The sequence below is a fragment of the Trichechus manatus genome, unplaced genomic scaffold (assembly GCF_000243295.1).
Source record: "Trichechus manatus latirostris isolate Lorelei unplaced genomic scaffold, TriManLat1.0 scaffold00194, whole genome shotgun sequence".
Classification (NCBI taxonomy): Eukaryota; Metazoa; Chordata; class Mammalia; order Sirenia; family Trichechidae; genus Trichechus; species Trichechus manatus.
The window spans coordinates 851,730-877,422 of NW_004444130.1; the positions used below are offsets into that span (position 1 = coordinate 851,730).

The following is a 25,693-nucleotide window of genomic DNA, read 5'->3' on the forward strand; positions in this document are numbered from 1 at the left end:
CTAAACTCAGTATTTGTGATTAGTTCCGTTCACTGCGGCATCCAGCCTGGTGTTGTGCTTTATTCACTTTTGGGGGTACTTTATCACCAGTCTAACTGAAGAATTTTAGTCTAGTCTTTCCTTTAAATGAGACAAGATATCATGACATTCTTTATGTTCACATGGAAAATCTTGGCCAGATGTTAGTAATTCACTATTTATCAAGCTAGGAGTTGTCTGGTTAGGCTTTCTATGGTTCAGGTCATTCGTTCACGAAGACATTCACAGAAAGCCCACTCTGGAAGGGTTTTACTTCATCACTAGTCCAATCCCTTTTTTTACAGAAGACGAAAGTGATGCCCACAGAGTTTAAATCACTTGTCCAAAGCAGGGAGTTGAATGGTGGTACCGTGTCATCCTTTAACTCTTTTCATGCAAAAGCAATCTGAAAGAGTTCGGGATTTCGGTGGATTAAGATTTGGTTCGGCATTCTCCACCCCTTACCTTCCTCGCCTTTCTCACTTCCTCTGCTACTTTATCTAGCCCCGCCCCCTTCAGGTGGCTTCCACTGCTTCCTGGTAGCCCAGCCCCCGCAAGCGGAACCAATGTCCATCAGCTCCGGGGTCGGCCGGATCTTTCTCGCTCAGACTCATCGCTGCGGTGACTCGGCAGCAGCGTCTCGCGTCATCAGTGACAGCCTCGAACCTTGCTACGCTTTGCGTCGCTCTGCCAGGGGCAGTAGCCTCCTCCGTGGCAAATAGTCCTCGGCGGGGTCGGGATTCTTGGATAATAGGAGAGGAGAGGCACGGGAAGTTGCAGTTAGAGGGTGCAGAATCGATAAGGAGAGGAGACTAGGAACCCGAAGTTTATGCAATAGTGTGTGAAGTTAGTTAAAAACTCCCTCCTTCCTAAGGATCCCTCCGCCTGCAGTAGCGGTGGTGAGGCGAGGAAGCCGCCATTTTGGATGTTCGGTTCCTGCTGGCACTGCTGCCGCCGCCCCCGGAGCTGCTGGTTTCATTCGAGGTTTCGGGCCGGTGAGTGTCACTCGCGGCGCCGAGAGCATATTGCTTCTTTTGCTTAGCGGCTGCTGCGACCGCTCGACCGGAAGCTTCCTGTCAACTCCAGGGGTCCGGTTCCAGGCTGTGGGGGGTGAGGAGAGGACAGAGGCTGGGCCAGGAGGGGCCCGGAATCCCAAGGGCTGCTCTGACTTCTCGAGGGCCGCCGCTGAGGCATCGGAGCGGGCGGCTCCGCGCGCGGCGGCGTTCCAGCTGTGGTCTTGTCGGACCGGTGCGGGCTTCCTTGAAGCTATTGACTTTCTCAGGCTGCGATCTTCCTTTGAGGGCTCATTCAGGGAGCCCGGGGTTTAGCGGGGCGGGCCCCATCCCGCGTGTCTTCACTGAGCCACGTATCAGCGTTCTTGTATCTGTACCCGGGTCAGGTCTCTCACAGAACTCTCCTCAACATATTCAAATATTCAATTAATCCCTGTCTGTCCCTGTAGTGCCGTCCTCACTGAACCTCACGCACATCGGCCTCGCCTTCCTCTAACCTTCCGACCGCGACCGACTTCTTTCTCAAGTCTCCGTTTTACGGCTTTTCTTTTTCTTTCTTTTTTTTTTAAACTCACCTGCGAGTATACCGATTACCCATAACTCAAACTCCTGGTCTTGCGGACATCAGTTTTTAATAATACTACCGATCTTTCTGACTGCCTGAAAGAGTTGGAACGGTTGGTTGATCTGTTAGGGCTTGGTGTAGAAGATTAGTCAAATCACCGGCTCAAAGTGTACTTCAGTAGTAAATGTTTATAAAGCAAATTAAGTGGCTTTTTTGGTGTGTGTGTGGGGTGTGTGTGTGTGTCAAATATTTGTGGATTATCCTCCTTTGCTGGGCACTTAGCTTTTTGGTGCTTGTTGACATTTGTATATTTTTCTTGGTGTTACATATATCTGGGCATGGAAAGCTGCCTATGAAGAAAAATATTAATCTGACGTACTTAGAAAGGAGAGTAACTTTTTTGGCTGCTGTAGGGATTAGTCAACAGAAGGGAGGAGTGAGTGAAGATTTCTTAGTGATTTTAACTTTCAAGTGTTTTGTGCAGAAGTGGTCTTTCTGACTGATTATAGAGTGGTTCATTGGCTTCTCTTTTTCCTCTCTGTTGTGAAAAGAAAAATTAATCAATTAAAAAATACTTGTATTGACTTCTTGTGTTGGGTTTTCTCGGGATAGTTGGGTTTTAAACATAACTTCAGCTGTTCTCAATATACATCTTACCTTTTGTTTTGAAAAATATGGACCTTCCGGATACCTATAATCTCACTACTTTTATCCTGCATCATGTTTGCAGTGTAGCATCCGTGAATAAAGGCATTTCACAGCAACTGACTTATTATTTCCTACATCTAAAGTTAGGCGGGCCTGATTCAATCATCCCCATTTCACATCTCAACTTGGATTTTCATATCTGTAAAAGAGACAAGTTATTTGAGATCCCAGTCTAGTGACTTCTGAAATTTGAATTTATAACTTGAATTGAGTCACATTTTTAATACCTCTAATATATGTATTCACCCCTATTTCACATCTCAGCTTGGGTTTTCACATTTGTAAAAGAGATAACTTACATGTGATCACAGTCTAGTGACTGCTGAAATTTGAGTTTATGACTTGAACTGAGTCAAATTTTTTTAATACCTCTAATATATGTATTTAATATCTCTTATGTATAAGTGGAACCCTGGTGGCACAGTGGTTAAGAGCTCGGCTGCTAACCAAAAGGTCAGCAGTTCAAATCCACCAGCCGCTCCTTGGAAACCTTTTGGGGCAGTTCTACTCTGTCCTGTAGGGTTGCTGTGAGTTGGAATTGACTTGACAGCAACGAGTTTGGGGTTTGTTTTTTTTTTAATGTATAAGTGCATTATTCTTACCAAGTTATTGAAATGAGACTAGAGATAAACTGCGCAGTTCGCATGATGCCTCAGTAGAATACTGAATGTTTTCATTGTAAAGACTCAATGGTCTTACTAACTTATTTTAAGGAAAATTTTGAGAGATGTGTTAGTTACTATTAGATTATCAGTGAGTTCTGTTAGTGTTTGTGTGTTTACTCTAAACCTATGGCATCTTCTCTTATAAATTAAAGGAACTGTCAAACACTGGTCACCTATGGAATGCTCACTTCTTCACTAAGTGTCCCTTCATAGATTCTCCTAAAATATCCTATTTCTGAGTTATACTTTTAAAACAAAGTATTATAAGAACTATCAGGTGTTATTTGACTATGGTATAATATACTGGTATTTAAACATAATTCATTCTTAGGGGATTTGTATTCAATTGAAGAAAGTGTCCTTTTGCCTTACAAATTTATAAGCAGAGTGCTATTTAGTGCACCACTGATTGATCAGCATATACCTGAATGTCTACTTTGTCCAAGGCTGTTGGGACTACACTTGAAATTAACATTAATATTTAGGAAACCTCAATTCATTTTCTTTTGGGAGCGGTTTCTTGTTCTTTTGATTTTTTTTTCACTGACACAAAGTTCTAGGTTTGGTGGCAAATTTTAGAGTGAAACTAAAGTACAAAAATTGTCAGCAGTGCCTTGGTGATAATATTCCAGTATTTAAAAAGTCTTGACAATCAATGATATATTTTAAAAGAAAGTTTTTTTTATGACTTATAATAAGTCTTTAACTTATACAAAATTTAAAAAGTTGAATGATTGTTTTCCAAAACCACTAAGATTATTTTTAATTAAAAAAATTGAATTGGGAAACTACATACCAAAACAGATTGTTGAGATGCTTAATCCCCGTTTAGTGTCTGATGAGGATTTTCAAACTTTGTGTATATGGTAGGGCTTAATATCAAAATTTATAAACGCTCAGATTTAGCTTCAGAAAATCTAAAACTATTACCTATCTTGAAACTGGAACAACTTGTTTAACTATTTTAGGTGCTTTAATCTTTCTTTGCTGTATGAATTGTTTTCAGTTCTTGATTTTGGCTTTCTTTCATCTCTTGTTGCTTTTATTCACTTTCTTTCATACAGGATAGTATGATATTTAAAGTAGTAAGCAATTTTAAAATGAAGAGAACATATAGATTTGTATAACTTCTTGTATTTCCTGGCTATAGGTGTTGAAAATCATGTTTGTCAAAATGTCTATATTAGGATTTTTCAAGTTTCCTTTTTTTTGTAGGAAATTTTATTTCTATGAAGGCAGGAAAGAGAAAGGGGAAAAAAGTGTAATTTCTACCTTGAAAATTCATGTAAGGTTTTTTTCTTCACTGAAGGAGTAACACAAAACAATTTGGCGTAAGTTCTGGTTGCTAGAATAATCTCCTGTCAAAAAGTTTGAAGGGTCCAGAAGTGATAATAGCCACACTTGCCAAACTTGTTGAGTTGCAGTAACTGAAACTTCAGTATAAAAGGTCATTTATGATAATATGATTGAACTGAGAAATGCTTTTTTCCCTAGGTACTTGGAAGTTTTGCTTTGTTTAGCCTACTTGGATCATTGGAGAGATAAAGTTAATAAATCATAAATATTGTCAATGAAAAATTAAATAGGCTTAGAAGAAAAAAATCTTAGTTTTTTTTTAAAGATGGGTAAAATAGACCTGGCCTTTGTACTTTATGAACAAGTAAAGACATTTTAAAGGCAAGTAATTTTTATCCCCCTTTCTCTGTTTTTACAGTATTACAGTCACGGTGTAAGCTGATAAACAGTTGCTTTGGTAACTTCAACTTGCTTATTGTATCTCGTTGTATTTGTGTTGTACTGAGTTTCCCGCTTCCAAGGCTTTTCATCTTATCTGTCTTTAAGTTAATGCTTTGGATTCTTCGGAATAACAAATAGGAGAAAGACGTGAACTTAGATCTTAGGAGCTGTGAAATAACTTCCGGTATTCTACTTACAAGCCTTTGGGTTAAAGTTAAGACTGTTATAGAATAAGTAGATGTACAATATTTGGTTTTAAGAGCCTGCTTTTATAAATGATCCTACAGTTGTATAGCTCAAAATTTAAGAAATTTCATTAGTGTTTCTACATCTAAATTTAGTGAAGCTATTTACTAAACCTCACTATTAGAAAACTGTTCAGTTTCAAGCTGAAGAAAAAGGAAGGGAAGTTAATTCTTACAGTACTTTTTTTTTGGGGGGGGGGGAGTCTGCACAGAAGATTTGGTTCCCTTTCCATTTTTTGAAAAATTTGAAAGCATCAAACTTTAAAAGTATGGTGAAAATGTTGGTTTGAGATAGCTGGTTGGGAAAACGACCTGAAAATAGGCACATTTTATAGAGTTAATTGAATCTTTATAGATAGTCTTTTGGTATGATTATTGAAGGAAAAAACTTTATTGAAGAAGAAAAGAGCCTCCTTTTCTGATAGAACACAAAAACAGAAAACATTTCTGATGTATTGAATGTGTATTTAATTTGTTTCTACTGGTGAGGGCATGGCCTCTGTATTTTCTTTAGAAACTTTCCATGACAAAAGCTTAATAGATAGTGTTGGTTGTTTAAGAAAATAGAACAAGGAAGTAGCTTACACTTTGATTTTACTAGCATTTGGTTGTATTGTTTTTATTTACACACATTGAACTTCTGCTGTTCCTTGACTATTCCATGTTCTTTCCTTCTTTCTCATTGTACAGGTTCTACCTATACCTGGAATGCTTTCCTTTTTCCCTTTCACCTAGTGAACCTTTTTTTCCTTCCTCTGTACCCTGAGGCAAAGGGGTGTAGCACTTTTTTTTAGTATTTGTTGAATCGTCTGTTTTTCCTTGAATGTCTAGAGGACAAAAACTGTCTTAATTTCTTATGATATTTCTAGTACATAGCAAAGGAGCCCTGGTGGTACAGTGGTTAAGTGCTTGGCTGCTAACTGAAAGGTCAGTGGTTTGAACCCACCAGCTGCTCCTTGGGAGAAAGATGTGGCAGTATACTTTCATAAAGATTACAGCCTTGGAAACCCTATGGGGTAGTTCTGCTTTGTCCTGTAGGGTCACAGTGAGTCAGAGTTGACTCGACAGCAACAGATATTTTAGTACATAGCACAGTGCCTGGCACTTAGTACTCACTTGGCAAAATAGATGATATGAATGAAAATAACGTGGAGAAATTGTTCAGATACTCAGGCATGCTATAATTGGTCACTGTTAGAGCCAAAAATAATTCGGGGTCCTGACTGAGTTATGGGAATCTACTATAGGTCATTTACTTGTGGCTGGTAGAGTCGAAATCAGTGAAGTTTATTTTCAGGTTTAGAAAACATACAAAACCTTGTCTCCAAGGCTTTGAAAATATTAGAGTATTTAGTTGTTTAGTTCAGAAACTGACATTATCTTTTTCTCTTTGTGATTTACTCAAGCTCTTATGCAGAAGCTTTAAGTGGTAGCCAAGAAATCTGGTTCTTCCTAATTTGCATATTCCTCTAATGCCTTTGAGCATCCTTTCATGTGCTAATTGGCTGTTTGTATATCTTCTTTGATGATCTATTCAAGTCCTTCGCCCTTTTTTTTTTTTTCCTATTCACTTGCCAGAATTTATTTGTAATTCCAAAATCAGTACTGTGCAACAGTTTAGTGGTCATTTGTGGAGCAGTGAAAAATTTGAGTCCCCTGTAGCACCTGTGGAAGCCCTGGTGGTGTAGTGGTTAAGTGCTACAGCTGCTGACCAAAAGGTCGGCAGTTTGAATCCACCAGGCACACCTTGGAAACTCTATGGGGCAGTTCTGCTCTGTCCTATAGGGTCACTATGAGTCGGAATTGACTCGATGGTAACAGTTTGGTAGCACACGTTCCTAGCTAAGATTGAGCAAGGCAACATTCTGCCTTCTTGTTTTGGCTCCCATACTGTAAACAAGTGTCCTTTTTTCAGTCTATTTAGTGCCACATTTATCGCATTTTTGTTGGTGATTTTCTTGTTTAAAATGGTCCCCAAGCATGTTGCTGAAGTGCTGTCTCGAGTTCCTAAGTGTGGCTTATGGAGATAAGCTTCCTTCAGGTATAAGTTATAGTGCTGTTTGTTGTGAGTTCAGTGTTAATCAACAGGATATATTAAATGTCTTTAAGCAGAAACACGTATAATACAAAGTTATATATTGATTCGTTGATGAAAATGTGGCCAGACACTCACAGAAACCTAACCCTGTATTTCCAGTAGAGCAGTGGTTCAGTATTCACTAGTTAGTTCAGTGTTCCCAGTGACTTCAGAACATAACTACTATGAATCAGCCACAATTTGTCCAGGTCCATTTTTCCTTTGCCCCTTATTTTGATTGCGTTGTTTGTCTTTTTGTTGTTGAGTTGTAGTTCTTTGTATATTCTGGATATAAATCTTTATCAATATATGATTCCCAAACATTTTCTCCCATTGTGTAGGTTGTCTCTTTACTTCGTTGATAAAGTCTTTTGATGCACAAAAGTTTTTAATTTTGATGACGTCTAATGTATCTGTTATCTCTTTTGTTGCTCATACCTTTGATGTCATATCTAAAATCCATTCTTGAAAACTAGGTCTCGAAGTTTTACTCCTTTGTTTTGTTCTGACAGTTTTATGGTTTTAAGTTGTTGGTACATTTTGAGTTAATTTTCATATATGATGTGAGGTATGGGTCCATCTCCATTCTTTTGCCTGTGAAAATCCGGTTGTCCCAGCACCATTTATTGAAGAGACTTCTTTTCCCGTTGAAGGCACTTAGTACCCTTACCGAAAATCAGTTGACCATAGATGTATGGGTTTATTTCTGGACTCCCGATTCTGTTCCATTGGTCTATATGTCTGTTATACCAGAACCAGGCTGTTTTGATTACTGAAGCTTTATAGTACGTTTTGAAATTGGGAAGTGTGAGTACTCCTACTTTGTTCTTGTTTTTCAAGATTGCTCTGGCTATTCAGGGCCTCTTAAATTCCATATAAGTTTGAGGATTGGCTTTTCCATTTTTGCAAAGAAGGCTTTTGGAATTTTGGTAGGGATTGCATTGAATCTATATCACTTTGGGTAGTATTGACATCTTAACAGTATTAAGTCTTCCAATCCATGAACATGGAATGTCCTTCCATTAATTTAAGTCTTGAATTTCTTTCAGCAATGTTTTATAGTTTTAAATGTGCAAATCTTTCACCTCCCTGGTGAAATTTATTCTTAGGTATTCTTTTAAATGCTATTGTAAATGGAATTTTTTAAAAAAATTTCTTTTTCAGATTGCTCATTGCTGATGTATAGAAACCCAACTGATTTGTGTTGACCTTGTACCCTACTACTTTGCTGAATTCATTTACTATTAGCTGTAGTAGCTTTATTGTGGATTCTTTGGGATTTTCTGCATATAGAATAATGTCATCTGCAAAAAGGGATAGTTTTACTTCTTCCTTCACAGTTTGGGTACCTTTTATGTCTTTTTTTTGCCTAGTTGCTCAGACTAGGACTTCCAGTACAATATTGAATAGAGTAGTCAGAGTGGACATCCTTGTCTTGTTTCTGATCTTAGGGGGAAAGCTCTCAGTCTTTCCCCATTGGGTATGATGTTCCAGTCCAGTCCAGTTGCCATCAAGTTGATTCCGACTCATGGCAGCCTTATGTGTGTCAGTATGGGTTTTCCATAAATGCCCTTTATCAGATGGAGAAATTTTCCTTCTATTCCTAGCTGAGTGTTTTTAATAATGAAATATCATGAAAAGGTGTTGGTTTTTATGAAATGCCTTTTCTGCTTCAATTGAAACGATAGTGGTTCTTTTCCTTTGTTCTGTTACTGTGGTATATAACATTGATTGATTTTCTAATGTTGAACTCTAGTATATAATTCTTTAAGCTGAGGAAACCAATAGTGGGTAGTCTTTTTCCCAACAATGAAAATATGTTGATAATGATTTGTTACTGCCTCTCCCCTTACGTTTGGATAATCTACTTTTACAGTTCTGAGGTTTTTTTTTTTTTTTTAATCTTTTAAATTTACAAAATAATAACTCCATTTTAATAAGTGAAAAAATCTAAAGATATACGAGATAAAAAGGGCAACATTTCCCAAAAGCAGAGAAGGCAGGAAGGAGTAGAACATCAGGACGAAAGGAAACAGGGAACCTAGGATGGAAATGGGGAGAGTGTTGACACATTGTAGGGAATGAAACCAATGTCATGAAACACTTTAGGTACATACTATCGAATGGGAAACTAATTTGTTCTGTAAACTTTCCCCTAATGCACAGTAAAAAAATTTTTAAAAAATCTGAAGATATACTTTTAAAAAGTTATTTCCCTCAACACCTTCCGTTATTGCTCCCCAGCCATTATACCAGCTTATGAGTATCCTTCCATATTTCTCTCCCTCCTTAGTCAAGTATGTTAGTTGCCATCGAGTTGGCTCTGACTTGTGGCGACCCCATGTACAACAGATCAAAACGTTGCCTGGTCTAGCGCCATCGTCATGATTGTTAGCATGCTCAAGTTCATTGTTGGCGCCTCTGTGTACTTTGAGTGCCTTCCAACCTAGGAGGCTCATCTTCCAGCACTATATTGGACAATATTCTGCTGTGATCCATAGGGTTTTCACTGAGTGATTTTTTTGAAGTAGATCTCCAGGCTTTTCTTCCTCATCTGCCATAGTCTGGAAGCTCTGTTGAAACTTGTCCACCATGGGTGACCCTGCTGGTATTTGAATTATTGGTGGCATAGCTTCCAGCATCATAGCAAAACAGACTGACAGGTGGGTGGTGGAATCAAGTATATACTAACATAAATCTGCATATATAGGATTTGTTTTTACAGAAGAAGAATTATACTATTTACATCACTCTATAACAAGCTTTTAACATATCATGGTCAGTAAGTATTATTTTATCTTGTTCCTTTAAGCAGCCTTATTATATCTCACAGAGCCCTGGTGGTATAGTGGTTAAGGTTAAGAGCTTGGCTGCTAACCAAAAGGTCAGCAGTTCAAATCCACCAGCCACTCCTTGGAAACCGTATGGGACAGTTCTACTCTGTCCTGTAGGGTTGCTCTGAATTGGAACTGACTCAACGGCACTTAACAACAACAATTATATCTCATAGTATGGGTGTACAATAATTTATTCAGCCATTTTTCTGTGGGAAATTAGGTTCTGGATTTTGCCACTACAAACAGTGCTACAATAAATATTCTTGTACACGTAACTTTATTTTCTGATGCTTTTATTTCTACAGACCAGAGTCTCTAACATCGGACTCCTGAGTTAATAGAGAAGTATATTTTAAATGTCAATAGATTATTTGCCAGATTACTTTCTAAAAAGGTGGTCATAATTTCCATCCCTACTAGCAATGGGTTCTCTATATCATCACATCACTAGACGTAAATACTTAGTGTAATTTTTATTGATCTGCTAGGTGATAAATGGTCTCTCAATTTTCCCTTAATTTTAATTTCCCTGACTATTATTTGATATGTTTGTTGGCCATTTGGATTTCCTTTACTGACAATCATGTCCTTAGTCTGTTTTTCTTTTCTTTAATTTGTCTTTTTTTATCTTGTAGGGCCACCGTATGGGATATTAATTCTTTTTTTAAAATTTTCCTGTAGTCTTTTTTTTTTTCGTTGTATTTTAGATGAAGGTTTACAGAACAAACAAGTTTCTTATTAAAAAAAAAATATTGTTTTGTGACATTGGCTGCCAAGCCAGCGACATGTCAACACTCCCCTTCGTGACCTTGAATTGCACATTACCAGCTTTCCTGTCTCCTCCTGCCTTCTCGTCCTTGCCCCTGGGCTGGTATGCCCATTTAGTCTCTTTTTGTTTTATGGGTCTGTCTAATTTTTGGCTGAAGGGTGAACCTCAGGAGTGACTTCATTACTGAGCTGTAAGTGTGTCCGGGGGCCATACTCTGGCGGTTTCTTCAATCTCTGTCAGACCAGTAAGTCTGGTCTTTTTTGTGTGTGTGTGAGTTAGAATTTTGTTCTACATTTTTCTCCAGCTTTGTCTGGAAGACTCTATTGTGATCCCTGTCAGAGCAGTGAGATATTAATTCTTTATTGTATGATACATGTATTTTTCTTGTCTTTCGTTTTTTTTGACCTTATTAATGATACCTTTATGTCACAAACACTTCTAAGTAGTCATGTATGTCCATCTCTTCCTCTGTTGCTTTTGAATCCTTGTCTTAGAAAAATCTCTTCCACACCACGACTATACAGATATTCTCTGAAATTTTTTTTAATATTGTGGTTTTAAAAAATTAAACACTAATGTATTTATTCATCTGGAATTAACTATTATATAGTGAGGTAGGGAGTCTTAATTATGGTTTTCCTTTGCATAGAGAGCCAGCTATGCCAGGACTAAACAAACCATCCTTTTCACACTGAATTGTCATATGTTGAATTCCCCTATATATTTCTGGATGTTTTTTCTTTTCCTTTACCATTATTTTAGTGTTTTGAATATAATAGCTTTGTAGAAAGTTACTATCTGTTAAGAAAAACTCTTACTGTACTTATTCATTTTCTTAACTATCTTTTTTTAATTTTTATTTTGTGTTGAGAATATACACAGCAAAACATATACCAATTCAACAGTTTCTACACATACAATTCAGTGACATTGATTACATTCTTTGAGTTGAGCAACCGTTCTCACCCTCCTTTTCTGAGTTGTTCCTCCCCCATTAACATAAGTTCACTGCCCCCTAAGGTTCCTGTCTAATCTTTTGAATTGCTGTTGTCAATTTGATCATGTCGATAATTCTTAAAAGAGCATGATGCTCAAGGCAGACATTTTTTAGAAGGTAAGCTAAACTATTGTTTGGCTTTAAGGAGACTTCAGGGGATATTTTTGGTTTAAGGTTTAAAGATTATCTCAGGGTAATAGTTTCAGAGGTCATGCAGCTTCCATGGCTCCAGAAAGTCTGGCGTCCATAAGAATTTTAAATTCTGTTCTGCAGTTTCCCCCGTTTGATCAGAATTCTTCTATGGAATCTTTGATCAAAATGTTGAGTAATGGTAGCTGGGCACCATCCAGTTCTTCTGGTCTCATGACAAAGGAGACAGTTGTTCATGGAGGCAATTAGCCATACATTCCATTCATTTCCTCCTATTCCTGACCCTCCTTCTTCCTCTGTTACTTCAGGTAAATAGAGACCAATTGTTGTGCCTTGGATGGTTGCTTGCAAGCCTTTAAGACCTCAGGCACTAGGCAGTGAACTAGCAGGTAGAACAGAAGCACTAAACACATTATTAGGCCAGTTAACTGGGATGGCCCATGAAACCATGACCCTAAACCGCCAAACCAAGGAACCAAATCCCATGAGGTGTTTGGTTATACATAACCAGCCTCAGTTTTTTTTTTGCCATTGTTATAAATGTATCTATCACACAACTTTTGCCAATTCAACTTTTTACAGGTGTACAACTTATTGACAGCACTTACAATAATCGGCTGTGCAACCCTACCCTTAATCAATGTGATTTGCCATCACTGTACACTGAAACTCAGTACTCCATAAGCAGTTACCCCCTTTTGCCCACCCCTGATAACCATTAGTAACTTTTGACTTCTTTACATTTGCCTTTTCTTGTCTTTTTATATAAGTGAGGTCTTACAGTATTTGTCCTTTTGTGATTGACTTATTTCACTTGGCATAATGTCTTCATTCTTACCTATTTTTATATCTATATGAATTGAAAATATTTTTGTTGAGTTCAGGAAAACCTCAAAAAAGCCCACTGAGTTTTTTTTGGAATTGTACTATATTCATATGTTAATTTTGAGGGATTGACCAATTTTTCTTTATTATTGTGTGTTTCCATTTGTTCAGTTTTTGTTTTGAGTCCTTCAGAAAGATTACAGAGTTTTTTCATACAGTTCATATACTTTTCTTGCTAAATTTATTGCTAGATTTATAGTTTTGGTGCAGTTTTCAATAGGACTTTCCCCTCCGTTTCTAACTAGTTAATGTCAGAAACATAGGTTTAAAATGAATATTATACTATCTTTAATTTACTATGACTCCCTCTCATTTACTGCAACTTCCTCTCTTCCCCTGTTCTTCTCATTTCCTTTTACCTACGTTCACTTTGGAATTTGTCATCCTGAGTTAACAGAACTTGGGTTCATGAAGAATATGCTTATCACCCTTTAGAAAAATGCCCTTCGTTAAGTGTGACTCTGTCCTTTAGAGAGATGACAACTTATTAGTTTGAAAATTTTCAATTTTGCTTTATCTGTTCTTGTGGTTTTTGTTAATTTTTTTAAATTTTCAAAGCAAATTTTATTGTTAAAGTTATACATGTTTCTTACTTGAAAGATGTTGGAAAATATACAGAACTTAAAAAGTCATCTATATTCACACCATTTATGGATAACCTTCTTGAACATTTATTATACCCACTGAGGCATGTCGTTAAAAAGCTAAAATTTTGTTTTGAAGTTTTGTGACATGTCCTGGTGGCACAGTGGTTAAGAGCTCAGGCTGCTATCCAAAAGGTTGACAGTTTGAATCCAGTAGCCGCTCCTTGGAAACCCTGTGGGGCAGTCTCGACAGCAGTGAGGACGTTGGTCCTATTTATCTATCATTGTTTTTTTGGCCTTTTCATCATTACTATATATTACATAACCATTACTGAAAATGAAGTACATTTATCCACAATCCCTCTACCTCAACAAATCAGACAATTTTTCTGGTACCTTTCCATCCTTGTTCTAACTATTTGTAAGGTCCCTAGGTGGCACAAACTGATTTACTGATTTACACTCTACTACTAACCTAAAGGCTGGCATCTTGAACCCATCTACCCACCCAGTGTTGTACTTCTTATAATTTGTTTTAAAAAACACTACAGAAACGGACATTTTATTTTGATGATGTGTATACGCTATACCAAACCTAAAACCAAACCGGTTACCGTCAAGTTGATTCTGACTCATAGTGACCCTGTAGGGTTTCCAAGGTTGTAATCTTTACAGAAACAGACTGTCACATCTTTCTCCTGTGGAGCAGCTGGTGGATTCAAACTGCCTACCTTTAGGTTAGCAGCCGAGCACTTAACCACTGTGCAGCGATGGCTCCTGTATAAGCCATAATGAATATAAAACATATTAACACTTAGTTGTTGAATAAAACCATTGAAATATAAACTGTAAACTGTTAGATATAAAAGGCGAAATTGACAGAAACAGAATCATACTGGCAGACTTTAACATACCTTTCTCACTCTTTGATGGATTGTTGTTAGTTGTTGTCAAGTCGATTCTGACTCATTGAGACCCCATGTGTGCAGAGTAGAACTGTTCCATAGGCTGTGTGACCTCCTGGAAGCAGATCACCAGGCCTGTCTTCTGAGATGTCTCTTGGTGGCTTTGAACTGCCAACTTTTTGTCTAGTAGTCGAGCACTTAATTGCGCCACCCAGGGATACCCTGATGGGTAAGGTAGTGAAATTAAGGGTAAAGGATACCTGAACTGCATAATTTTTAGAAGCTGGTTATTCTACAGGTATAATGTATTCTGTTTTTCTCCCTCTGCATTAAATGTTAAATGCTGATCTTATTTTACACATTTCTTGATAAATCAGTGTCCTATTATAAAACTAATTACGATACTATTTGTAATTTATTGATCTTCTTAGGACCTTAGGGGAAGTTGAGTGCTTTTTGCTAGCGCACTTAGTAGCCTCAGAATACTGTGCCTTTTGAATGCTTGTTTCCTCTCACATAAGTTTTGTTTTTGATGCTGTTTTTGTTTCTTACCCTATTAGCAGGTGACATTGTTGACAAGCAGTGTTCTTTCCTAAAACAGTTTCCATCTCATGTCTCCACCCTCATCTCCTCTCTCTCCTCCATTTTTCTAATTTATAGCTTTTCTTCTGGAACAGGCTGAATGAGAACCTCTCTTTGAAGTAAAGTAGATGTTTTAGTTTGTGGATGTGATGATCTCTATATTGGCTACTCAGGATCATAAAAATGTGTTTTTGATTCTCAGCTATGTTCTATATAACTAAGCCACTACTAGACATTATATGTATACTTTTTTTTTAAAAAAGGAGTTTGTTGTTATTTATGATAGGCATTTAAGCTGTTGTGTTTTAAGAAATCTCATGTTTTTCAGTATTTTGAAAAGCAAGCAAAAACTTAAAAAAAATGAATCCTCAACATTGTGATAAAAGCAGGCAGGTTATGTTGTCTAGATTATATAGTTCACAACATTTATTACATAGATTAGATGTACTTAAATTTATTTCTGATTTTTAAGATTTTTTATTGTACTTTAGATGAAGGTTTACAGAACAAATAGTTTTTCATTAAACAGTCAGTACACGTATTGTTTTATGACATTGGTTAACAACCTCATGACATGTCAACACCTTGGAGGACTTGGAGGACTTTTTTTTGGGTGAAAATATACATAGCCAAAGTTATGCCATTTCAAAAGTTTCTACATGTACAATTCAGTGACATCGATTACATTCTTCCAGTTGTGCTGCTGTTCTCACTATCCTTTTCCAAATTATTCCATCACCATTATCTTCAACTTACTGCCCCCTAGGCTTCCCATCAAACCTTTTGAGTTACTGTTGTCAATTTGATCTCACATAGATAATTCTTTTTTTTCCTTTTGTACCTTAGATGAAGGTTTGCAGAACAAATAGTTTCTCATTAAACAGTACACATATTGTTTTATGACAATGGTTAACAAACCCATGACATGTCAACACTCTCCCTTCTTGACCTTGGGTTCCCTATTACCAGCTTTCCTGTCCCTTCCTGCCTTCTAGTCCTTACCCCTGGACTGTTGTGCCCCATTCGTATCGTTTTGTTTTATGGCGCTGTCTAATCTTTGGCTGAATGGTGAACCTCGGGAGTGATTTCATTATTGAGCTAAAAGAGTATCCAGGGGCCATACTCTCGGGTTTCTCCAGTCTCTGTCAGACCAGTAGGTCTGGTCTTTTTTGTGAGTTAGAATTTTGTTCTACATCCTTTTCCAGCTCTTTCCAGGACCCTCTGTTGTGATCCCTGTCAGATCAGTCAGTGGTGGTAGCTGGGCACCATCTAGCTGTACTGGACTCAGTCTGGTGGAGGCCATGGTAGCTGTGGTCCTTTGGACTAATCTTTTCCTTGTATCTTGTTCATTCTCCCTTGCTCCCAAAGGGGTGAGACCAGTGGAGTATCTTAGATGGCTGCTCACAGGCTTTTAAGACCCCAGACGCTACTCACCAAGGTAGAATGTAGAACATTGTCTTCATAAACTGTGTTATGCCAGTTGAACTAGATGTTCCCCGAGACCATGGCCCCCACAGCCCTCTGCCTAGCAGTTCAGTCCCTCAGGGAGTTTGGAAGTGTCTATGGAGCTTCCATGACCTTTCCTTGTACGAGTTGTGCTGGCTTCTCCAGTATTCTGTACTGTCTTACCCTTCACCAAAGTTACCACTTATCTATTGTCTATTTAGTCCCCCGCCACAACTCCCATCCCTCATAACCAACAAAAATTGTTTCTTTCTGTGTGTAAACTTTTACATGAGTTTTTACAGTAGAGGTTTCATACAATATTTGTCCTTTTGTGATTGACTTATTTCACTCAGCATAATGTCCTCCAGTTTTGTCCATGTTATGAGATGCTTTACAGATTCATCATTGTTCTTTATTGTTGCATAATACTCCATTGTGTGTATGTACCATGGTTTGTTTATCCATTCATCTGTTAATGGGCATTTAGGTTGTTTCCATCTTTTTGCTGTTGTGAACAGTGCTGCAGTGAATATGGGTGTGCATATTTCTGTGCTAAGAATTTTACATGTATTCTCATTTAATTCTCATAACAACCCTTTGGGGTAGGTATTCTCTCCCCATTTTACAGTTGATGAAACTGAAGCTCTGAGAGGTTAAGTCATTTACTCAAGGACTCACAGCTAGTAAGTGGTAGAGCTGGGATTCAAACCCAGGTAATTTTATTCTGGTGTTGTCTTTTTGAACTATATGTCCACATCCCTTATCTCAATTCTGAAATCCAAAAAACTCTGATAACTAGGAGTTTTTGGTAACTTTTTTGATATTAAAATTAAAATTTGACTTATGTCAAATCTACATATGTGAGATTGTAGTATTTATTTCTTTCACTTGATGTGTTGCTGCAGAAATACTGTTTGATAATAAGTTGCTGCCCTAGACACAGTGGGCAAGTTATGGCATACAATTAGTTATATGCTCTGTATTATTTTCTGAAATTAAAAAAATTCTGAGTTCTGAAACACACCTGCACTAAAGGTTTTTCAGAAAGACTGTGGATTTGTACTGTGCTACAGAGCTCTTTCTATATGGGATTTTGGAGTTGTTGGACTGATTCAGAAAGCACTTAATTTCACAGAAGAAAAGTTCTAAATATGTTGATTTGCTTTTGCCATGCCGAAATTTGGCTTATCATAAATTTTCTGTTCTGTCATTGATCAACAATGTCTGCTCCTTTTTATTAACACAGCTGGAGTTGTAAAAAATTTGTTTCTCTCTGTAGACTTTCGAGTTCCTTTAGCATAAGAGACGGAGCTCTGGTGACAACAACGGTGAAGCACTTGGCTGCTAACCAAAAGATTGGTGGTTCAGTCCCACCCAGCTGCTTCATGGGAGAAAGACCTGATGATCTGCTTTCATAAAGATTGCAGCCAAGAAAACCCAGTGGGGCAATTCTACTCTGTCACTTGGGATCATTATGAGTTGGAATTGACTCAACGGCACATAACAACAGCAAGTGTAAGGGACCATGTCCTTGCCAATATCCAGCACCTGTTGCAATGGCTGGCATAGAGAAGGCTCAGCAAACATTTGTTGAATGTGTAATTGGCACATTTTGGACTCACATGGTTCCCAAATACTTATGTCACAGTCGGGTAGTGTGACTAATTGAATTGAACAAGGAGGACAAAGAAGAGGAGGTACAAGCAGCTGAGTTCTGATTCCTTTTATTTTTATTTTATTTTTTTAAAGCAAAAAGCAAGTTTTATTTGGCATATATTCAAAAGGGCAAAAGTGGGAAATGGACAACCATGCTGCCAGAGCCATGTCTGCCCGAGTCCAAGGCAATGTCACAGAACAGACAAAAGTGGGAAAATGGACAAGCATGAGGCTAGAGCCATGTCTGCCCGAGTCCAAAGAATATTACAGAATAGGCAAGAACGGGAAAACAGACAAGCATGTTGTCATAGCCATGTCTGCCCGAGTCCAAAGACTGTTACAGAATCATCAGTATTTATTAACATTACCAATGGGCAAAACCATTGAAAGCTTAGTGTTTTCAGATTGGCTAGAAACTGTGATCCTACATTTTGAATTGTCTTTTTTAACAATCATTGGTACAGGTTTCAGTAACGACAGTCAGGAGGGTCTTTATTGGTCCAACAAATTTCTATTCACTAAATCCTAACAGAAAAAGACAACAGTGGAAAGTCTTTTGTGTTCTGTTTGACTGGCTTTATGTGAAAGTTTCCCTAAGAGATATTTTCCAGGGTTTTCTTAGCTATTGTCTCTATACCTCAGGGCCCAGTTGATGTGTCCTTGTGAGCCCAGCTCCAGCTGGGTCACATTCTTTATGCTCAAGGACAGGGAATAATAACTCCAATATTATTTCCTAAATCATTCCCTCCTTTTGATCGGAGATTGGAGGAAACACATCAATGATCAAAACCTGGACTTAGTCGAGCTCCTAGATGGCGGCCATTGCAGGCTCTTTAAACTCACGGTGCTGGTTTTCCACTGGATACCATCTGGTTCTTCACCAGGATATTAAGTAAGAGCGATGTTCTCATCAATCACATTGCTGGAGTGAGCAGACTCAGTGTACATTAACATTTTAGCCCAAGGCCTTCTTTTGCCTTTTAGGTGTGTAAGACAATAGGGGATAAATTTTATTATGCCTAATACTATCAGGATATAGACTAAGAATATTATTATTCCTTGCAATAGTGATTTAGCCCATACTCTCATTCCTGATGGCAACCAACCAGACAAATCTGGTGTTTGTAAGAGTGTTACAGTGTGTAACCAAGTAGCTTGCTGTCTAATTCTATGTATATCTTGTCTACAGCACAGACTACACTTTCTTGGAATAATAAAAAAAATCTAAGGTTATTTTGTTAGCTCATGTCACATTGGCTTATGAGATCAGAGATCACTGTTGTGCTTCCATATCACTAGCAACTTCGTCTTTGTCTCATAGTGACTGACAAATTTTCTTAAAGATTTCTCCAATTCCACTATACCATAAGTAGGAATTAAAGCTACCAACCTGTCTTAGTCATCTAGTGCTGCTGTAACAGAAACACCACAAGTGGATGGTTTTAACAAAGAGAAGTTTATTTCCTCATAGTCAAAGTAGGCTAAAAGTCCAAATTCAGGGCATCAGCTCCAGGGGAAGGCTTTTTCTCTCTGTTGGCCCTCGTGTCTTCAGTGTTCTCCCGGACTAGGAGCTTCTCTGCAGACTAAGAGCTTCTCTGCACAGGGACCCCGGTCCAAAGGATGCGCTCTGCTCCCGGCACTGCTTTCTTGATGATATGAGGTCCCCCTGTCTCTCTGCTCACCTCTGTCTTTTATATCTCAAGAGATTGCCTCAGGACACAATCCAGTCTTGTACATCCAGTCCTGCCTTACTAACACAACTGCCACCCATCCTCTTCTCATTAACATCATAGAGGCAGGTTTACAACATACAGGAAAATTACAAAGTACCAGGAATCATGGCCTAGCCAAACTGATATACACATTTTTTGGGGGACATAATTCAAACCATGACACAGCCATACCCTGAATGTTGGATCAATAGGTTGATTGCTTTTATTTTTAAAACTTTCTGCTTTCCCACTTTGAAGTGGATTTAAATGATGCTTATGTTGATGTCAGTTATGGTATTCTCTATTAAATGTATGGTATTTTATAACTATAGTCTTAATGAACCCTGAACTATTATTAAACTTTTTTTTCCTTTTCTTGATTAAAGACCTTGATTTTGCTGCTTTCTGAATTCAAGATTCTCAAACGTAATGGCTGTATTTCACTTAAGTGTAGTGTATATATTTGCTCATTATTGAAGTTTGGTTTAATTAATTTTTCCTTATACAGATCTGCTTGACAGTATTGACATATAAAGGAAGTACATGTCAATATGTAAAGAATGATGCTTTTAACATTAACAAACTGAAAATAAAATGGTATATAACATGATCATCAAATAATCTCTTCTAATAGATTTTTAAAGCTGATTCTATGTCCTTATTTTTTAGTTGATGAACACAGAGGCTTAGAGAAGTCAGACGGCTTGCCCTAGGATGCTTGGCTGACAATACTAGTTGTTATTAGGATGTTTCTTTTATTGTTTTGGCTCTAGGTTTTTAAAAATTTATTCTTTCCTTTAATGAGATTTCAATACTTTTATAATTCATAGAAACTGAGGAATATTTAATGTGTATGTACTTGAAAGACTTAAGAACTTTGATTTATCCTTTCATTTTTGACTTGCCATTCAAAATATTCCTTCAAAATATGAAACTGTAATCTCCAAGGTTTATTAATGGATGAAGACTTGGTGGGGAGGCACAGGCAGTGGTGCTGGCTTAGTGGCCCCAGTTCTATACCCCCAAAATTTTTCTTTCCTCTTGTAATTCTTTTACTTTTGCTGTTAACTTCCAATGCTTGGTTCCTGTGGTGTGCTGCCCTCCTTTTAGTACTTTCACCAAAATGTAGACATGAGTTTCTTATTGTTGTCTTTTGCAGGGTTGGAAATGGCTGAAATTTTCAGCACAGACTTTCTTACATAGTAAGGGTAGAAATAAAGAGAAATACAAGCTCCTGAAGCTTTTGTCATTGCCCCACCCCCTATACTTAAAGTGTTACGTCCTTTGCAGAAGTTCAGAAGGGACATAGCTTAACCGAGGAAGCTTTTCTGACCTGCCTCTGTTTGAAGGGCACCATCTTTCAACCCACCATTTAGGAACTCCGTTTTTGGAAACCCTGGTGGCGTAGTGGTTAAGAGCTACAGCTGCTAACCAAAAGGTCGGCAGTTCGAATCCACCAGGCGCTCCTTGGAAACTCCATGGGGCAGTTCTACTCTGTCTTATAGGGTCACTATGAGTCAGAATCGACTTGACGGCAACAGGTTTTTTTTTCCTAGACATTTCACCCTTTATGGTTCAGCTCAACAGTGCCCTTTCTAGCCCCCCACTTGCCCCCCTACTTGCCTACCCAAAGTAGATCCCATCCCTATGTTACTGGCACAGACAATGGCTTCACCTTCCAGGTGAGACCCACCTTCAGTCATCCCTTATGTAAGGGTTTTAGTTTTTTCTTATAGGCCAGACAGTATGACCATATCCTAACACACCCATCACACACAACATTCCACGATGTTACAGTAAGGTTTTATGTCACTAGTGGTCAAATGTGTCTTTAAGCAGGTTGGAACAATTAGTAACTTGCTCACTAATTCATTTACTACCCATTGCCATCGACCCAATTCTGACTCATAGCAACCCTATAGGACGGAGTGGAACTGCCCCATAGGGTTTCCAAGGAGCAGTTGGTGACTTTGAACTGCCGGCCTTTTGGCTAGCAGCTGAGCTCTTAACGACTGTGCCACCAGGGCTCCAGTCCATTTACTATCCCAGGTATGTTACTGATCAAGTAGGTCTCAATTATTTAATTGAAGGACTTTTTTGTTTACTTGTTTTTAAAACTCTATCATTTATATTAACATACAGTAAAATTAACTTTTTTGGATGTATAAAACCAAAAGGGAGAATTGTCCCCATTGTCCTTGATTTGTAATGGCCCCCTTTCCTGCTTCTTGGACCAGAAAGAGAAGGTTTTTCTTAAAGGTCTTTCAGTCTATACTGGGTGAACACTTCTGGGTTTTGGGCTGCTTTTGGGTCCAGGCTGGGCAATACTCTGAAATTTCAAATTCTGGTCTCCTTTCCCAACCCACCTACTGTCATTTACTTTTCAGAGTCCTCAGGTAGCTGTGGCATGCATTTTGTCCAGGATTTGTAGCTGCATTCAGAGGGAGGAACAGGATAGAGTGTGCTTACGCCATCTTCCCTGGAACCAGAACTTTTTACTTTTGTTCTTAGATGTAGTCTTCTAAATTCTTTACTGTGTGAATTAACTTTTGTTTTTCATCCATGCCTATTAAATATTTTCTTGAGATATATTAAAAAATCAAGTAGTAGTACGTTGTCACAACTCAAGAAAGAAAAATTGCTTCTTTTTTCTAAGCTAGAAGCAGGCTAGTAATGGAGGAAGAGTGCTGAATGGGGTAATTACCACGGGACTTGAGTTGGACTGGTAACTAATTACTGTGTGACCTTGAACAAAGTAGTTAACAGCCTGGACCTTCAATTCCCTCCATAAAAAGCTAGCGGATAAACTATATTTCTGTGATTCTGTGTCTGTTAGCTGAGAATTTGCTCCTGATAACTTGCATTTCTCTTAACTAACTTAAATGCTTTTGATTTTTTCCTGTTGAGCTACGTTGTTGTGGGACTGGATTTAGGCTTTTTCTGAATATCTCAGGAACCAATTCTATCCAAGCCTTTACTCAGTTCTTAAAATAGTAAGGAAAGACCAGTGCTCAATGTACATCCCTGGGTGACACAAATGGTTTGCACTTGTCTACTAACTTAAAGGTTGGTGGCTTGAACCTACCCTGGAGTCTTTGTTTGCTTTGTAGGATCTTTGTAGAGGAAAGTTATTTTTTAGCAGAGTATTTCCAGTTGATCTAGATTGATTTTACTTGACTTAGACTTCTCTTGTTTTCCACCTGCTAAGTTAGGGTTAACATTAAATAAGATTCTTTCTGAAAGTGAAATCAAAGAGCACCAAGTGTACTGAGATGATTACTATTTATTAGAACCTGTTTTTTAAAAAAACAAACCGTTGCCATCGGGTCGATTCTGTAGGACAGAGTAGAACTGGCCCATATGGTTTCCAAGGAGCGCCTGGTGGATTTGAACTGCGACCTTTTGGTTAGCAGCCGTAGCTCTTAACCACTACGCCAAGAAAGATGTTTTAATCTGACAGTTGTTCTTCTCTTCTAATCTCTTATATTTTGTTGAGTTGAGCTTGATTGTAGTCACATTCATCTTATGTTTCATTGACCTATGTTGAGTTTTACAGCAGTTGAACAAAAAATATCTATATTCTCTAAGATTCGGTGTACCAAAACAAAACCCATTGCCATTGATTGATTCTGATTCATGACGACCCCATGTGTTACAGGGTAGAACTGCTCCCTGACCACAGGGTTTTCTTGGCTGTAATCTTAATAGAAGCAGATCGCCAGGCCTTTCTTCTGTGGCGCTGCAGGGTAGGTTCAAGCCGCCAACCTTTAAGTCAGTAGACAAGTGCAAACCGTTTGTGTCATGCAGGGACCTAGATTGAGCATTGCTCTTTCCTTACTATTTTGAGAATTGAGTAAAGACTTGGATAGAATTGGTTCCTGAGATATTTTTATATTAGTGATGGATTTACATATTGATGTATTCTGTGTCTCATTTTGCTTAATTTGATACTTACTCCTTTATATTTTTGTTTGTAGCCTTTCCAGAAATTTAGAGTTCAGGGGTTTATAAGTAATAGCTTTGCTGAAGCATCATGTTACTGGACTTAACAAGTCTTAAATTCTTACAACATCAGTCAAAATTTATATAGGAAGTTGTATGAATGGTTTTGGTAGTAAAAAACCGTAACATCTTTATTTAATGTCTTTCCATTCCAGAGGATGCCAGCCCCCATCAGATTGCGGGAGCTGATCCGGACCATCCGGACAGCCCGAACTCAAGCCGAAGAAAGAGAAATGATCCAGAAAGAGTGTGCTGCAATCCGGTCATCTTTTAGAGAAGAAGACAATACATACCGGTGTCGGAATGTGGCAAAATTGCTATATATGCACATGCTGGGCTACCCTGCTCACTTTGGACAGGTAGGATGGACTGAGCCCACATCTAGGAAGGGTTCTCTTGGTTGAATGGTACTGTAGGTCAGAAGGTGTCAATATTTTTCTGGCAGGGAGGTACCTTTGATAGCCCTGTGGTCTGATAATCGTTGTGGGACTGAGGGTAGGATTGAGAGAGCAAACTGCAGACCTGGGAAAGCATGGTATTACCATCAACTTTCCTTTCTACTGAGAATGTCTTATTATCTGGATCAGAATACTGTTATGGTGGTAGCAGCTAGCTTACTTAAAGATTAACCAGGATTAACCAGTAGATTGTGACTGATCTGTGTCAGAATACCTGGACTTTAATGATTATTAAAGAAATATTTGCTAAATGTTTTCTTAATTATTTTCTCTGTGCACAAGATCATATAGAGAAACTCACAACAGATGTTTTTAAGTTAAAGACATTAGATGGTTGCCACGTAGTAGCATCTAAGGATTTTGTACTAATTACCTCATGGCTTGATTGCTGCAACAGTTTCCATGCAGGTCTCCCTTCCAATTCTTCTGGGCTTTGAACATGATATGCTTGGTGATAAGTGCTTTCTTCTTTCCTTATTTGATATTGATAAGGGGGATTGAGTCTCCGAGACAGGGAAAATGGACTGCTTTTTATTTCTAATGGTGTCAAATTTTATTTTATTTAGATTTAAGAATTATATGCTAAATTGTCTTTTAAGGAAAATATGCTGCAAAATTAAAAGAAACGATGTGCAGAACTAGGTAGAAGGAGAAAAATAGCCACACATATTTCCATTATTCAAAGATCGTCGTCGTTAATATTTCGATGTATTTATCAGGAAGGTTTTCCCTTAGGGAAAGATGGCCACCAGCTTTTCTCTCGTTCGGTTAGTAACTTCAGTGGAAGGAGAACCTCTCCCTCTTTCCCCTGCTGCAATTTAAACAACAACAACAAAAAGTACTGTGATTGAGGCTTATCGGACTGACTTGGGTCAGTTTTATATGCTCATCTTGGAGCTGGGAGTGGGGCCAGCCTTTCCAGAAATACATGATTAAGAGTGGGAGTGTATTACTTCCCCAAAGAAAAGTAGAGGTGTTATCAAAAGAAAGGGGAACCAAATACTAGGTAGGCAAAAATGGCCGTTTTCTATAAATATAGTTCATATGTTTGGCTTTAAACAGAATTAGTATCATATAATATTCTGCTCTTTCACATTATATCATGAACATTTTTTTCATATACTTTGAAATCATGGTTCTACTGATATAGGTGTATTTTCATTTTGTATTTTGCCTATATTGAACATTTAAGTTTTTTGGTATTATAAGTAATGCTGTGATAAACTGTCACAGTATTTAGTGGCTGCATGATATTTCAGTAAATAGATGTGTGTTTTAGGGTAAGTGGCTCATCTTAACTTTCTTGCTTCAAAATTTACAGAGAAATGAAATTTTTACATAAGAAAGAATGTAAGATTAAGGAGTATAATTAAGTCCTGATCTCTAATATTTCAAGTTACATGCTTTTACCACATCAAAATTTGACTCGAGGTTATCCATATGGTACATAACATAGTATAAAGCAAATAGATGCCTATATATTCTTACTGGTTGTTTGCCTCTAAGTAGGCACATTAGGTTAGATTTATAGAAATCTGATACATTAGGAATTAAGAATTCTATTAAGATTATTAAGTGGAGATGAGAGGACTCTTAATCCCTTGACTCTGAGATAGCCACTGTTGACATCTTGGAAACAGTAGACTAGCATATTCCTAAGGGTGTTCTTTAAAGACAGAATT

General features: G+C 37.9%; 1 protein-coding gene across 3 annotated transcripts in view; it reads left to right on the forward strand.

Moving 5' to 3' along the window:
* Nucleotides 1–673: 673 nt before the first annotated feature.
* The window catches only part of AP1G1 (adaptor related protein complex 1 subunit gamma 1), a 93,470-nt gene continuing 68,450 nt past the window's right edge, over nt 674–25,693 (forward strand). For 2 of the 3 annotated variants that reach the window (XM_004387781.2, XM_004387783.2), the window contains exons 1-2: nt 675–1,013; nt 23,709–23,912. In XM_004387781.2, coding sequence (XP_004387838.1) covers nt 23,712–23,912 — 201 coding nt within the window. In that variant the 5' untranslated portion in view covers nt 675–1,013; nt 23,709–23,711. Of the gene's footprint in view, nt 1,014–23,708; nt 23,913–25,693 lie in introns of all 3 variants that reach the window. The other variant, XM_023741884.1, reaches the window with a different exon arrangement.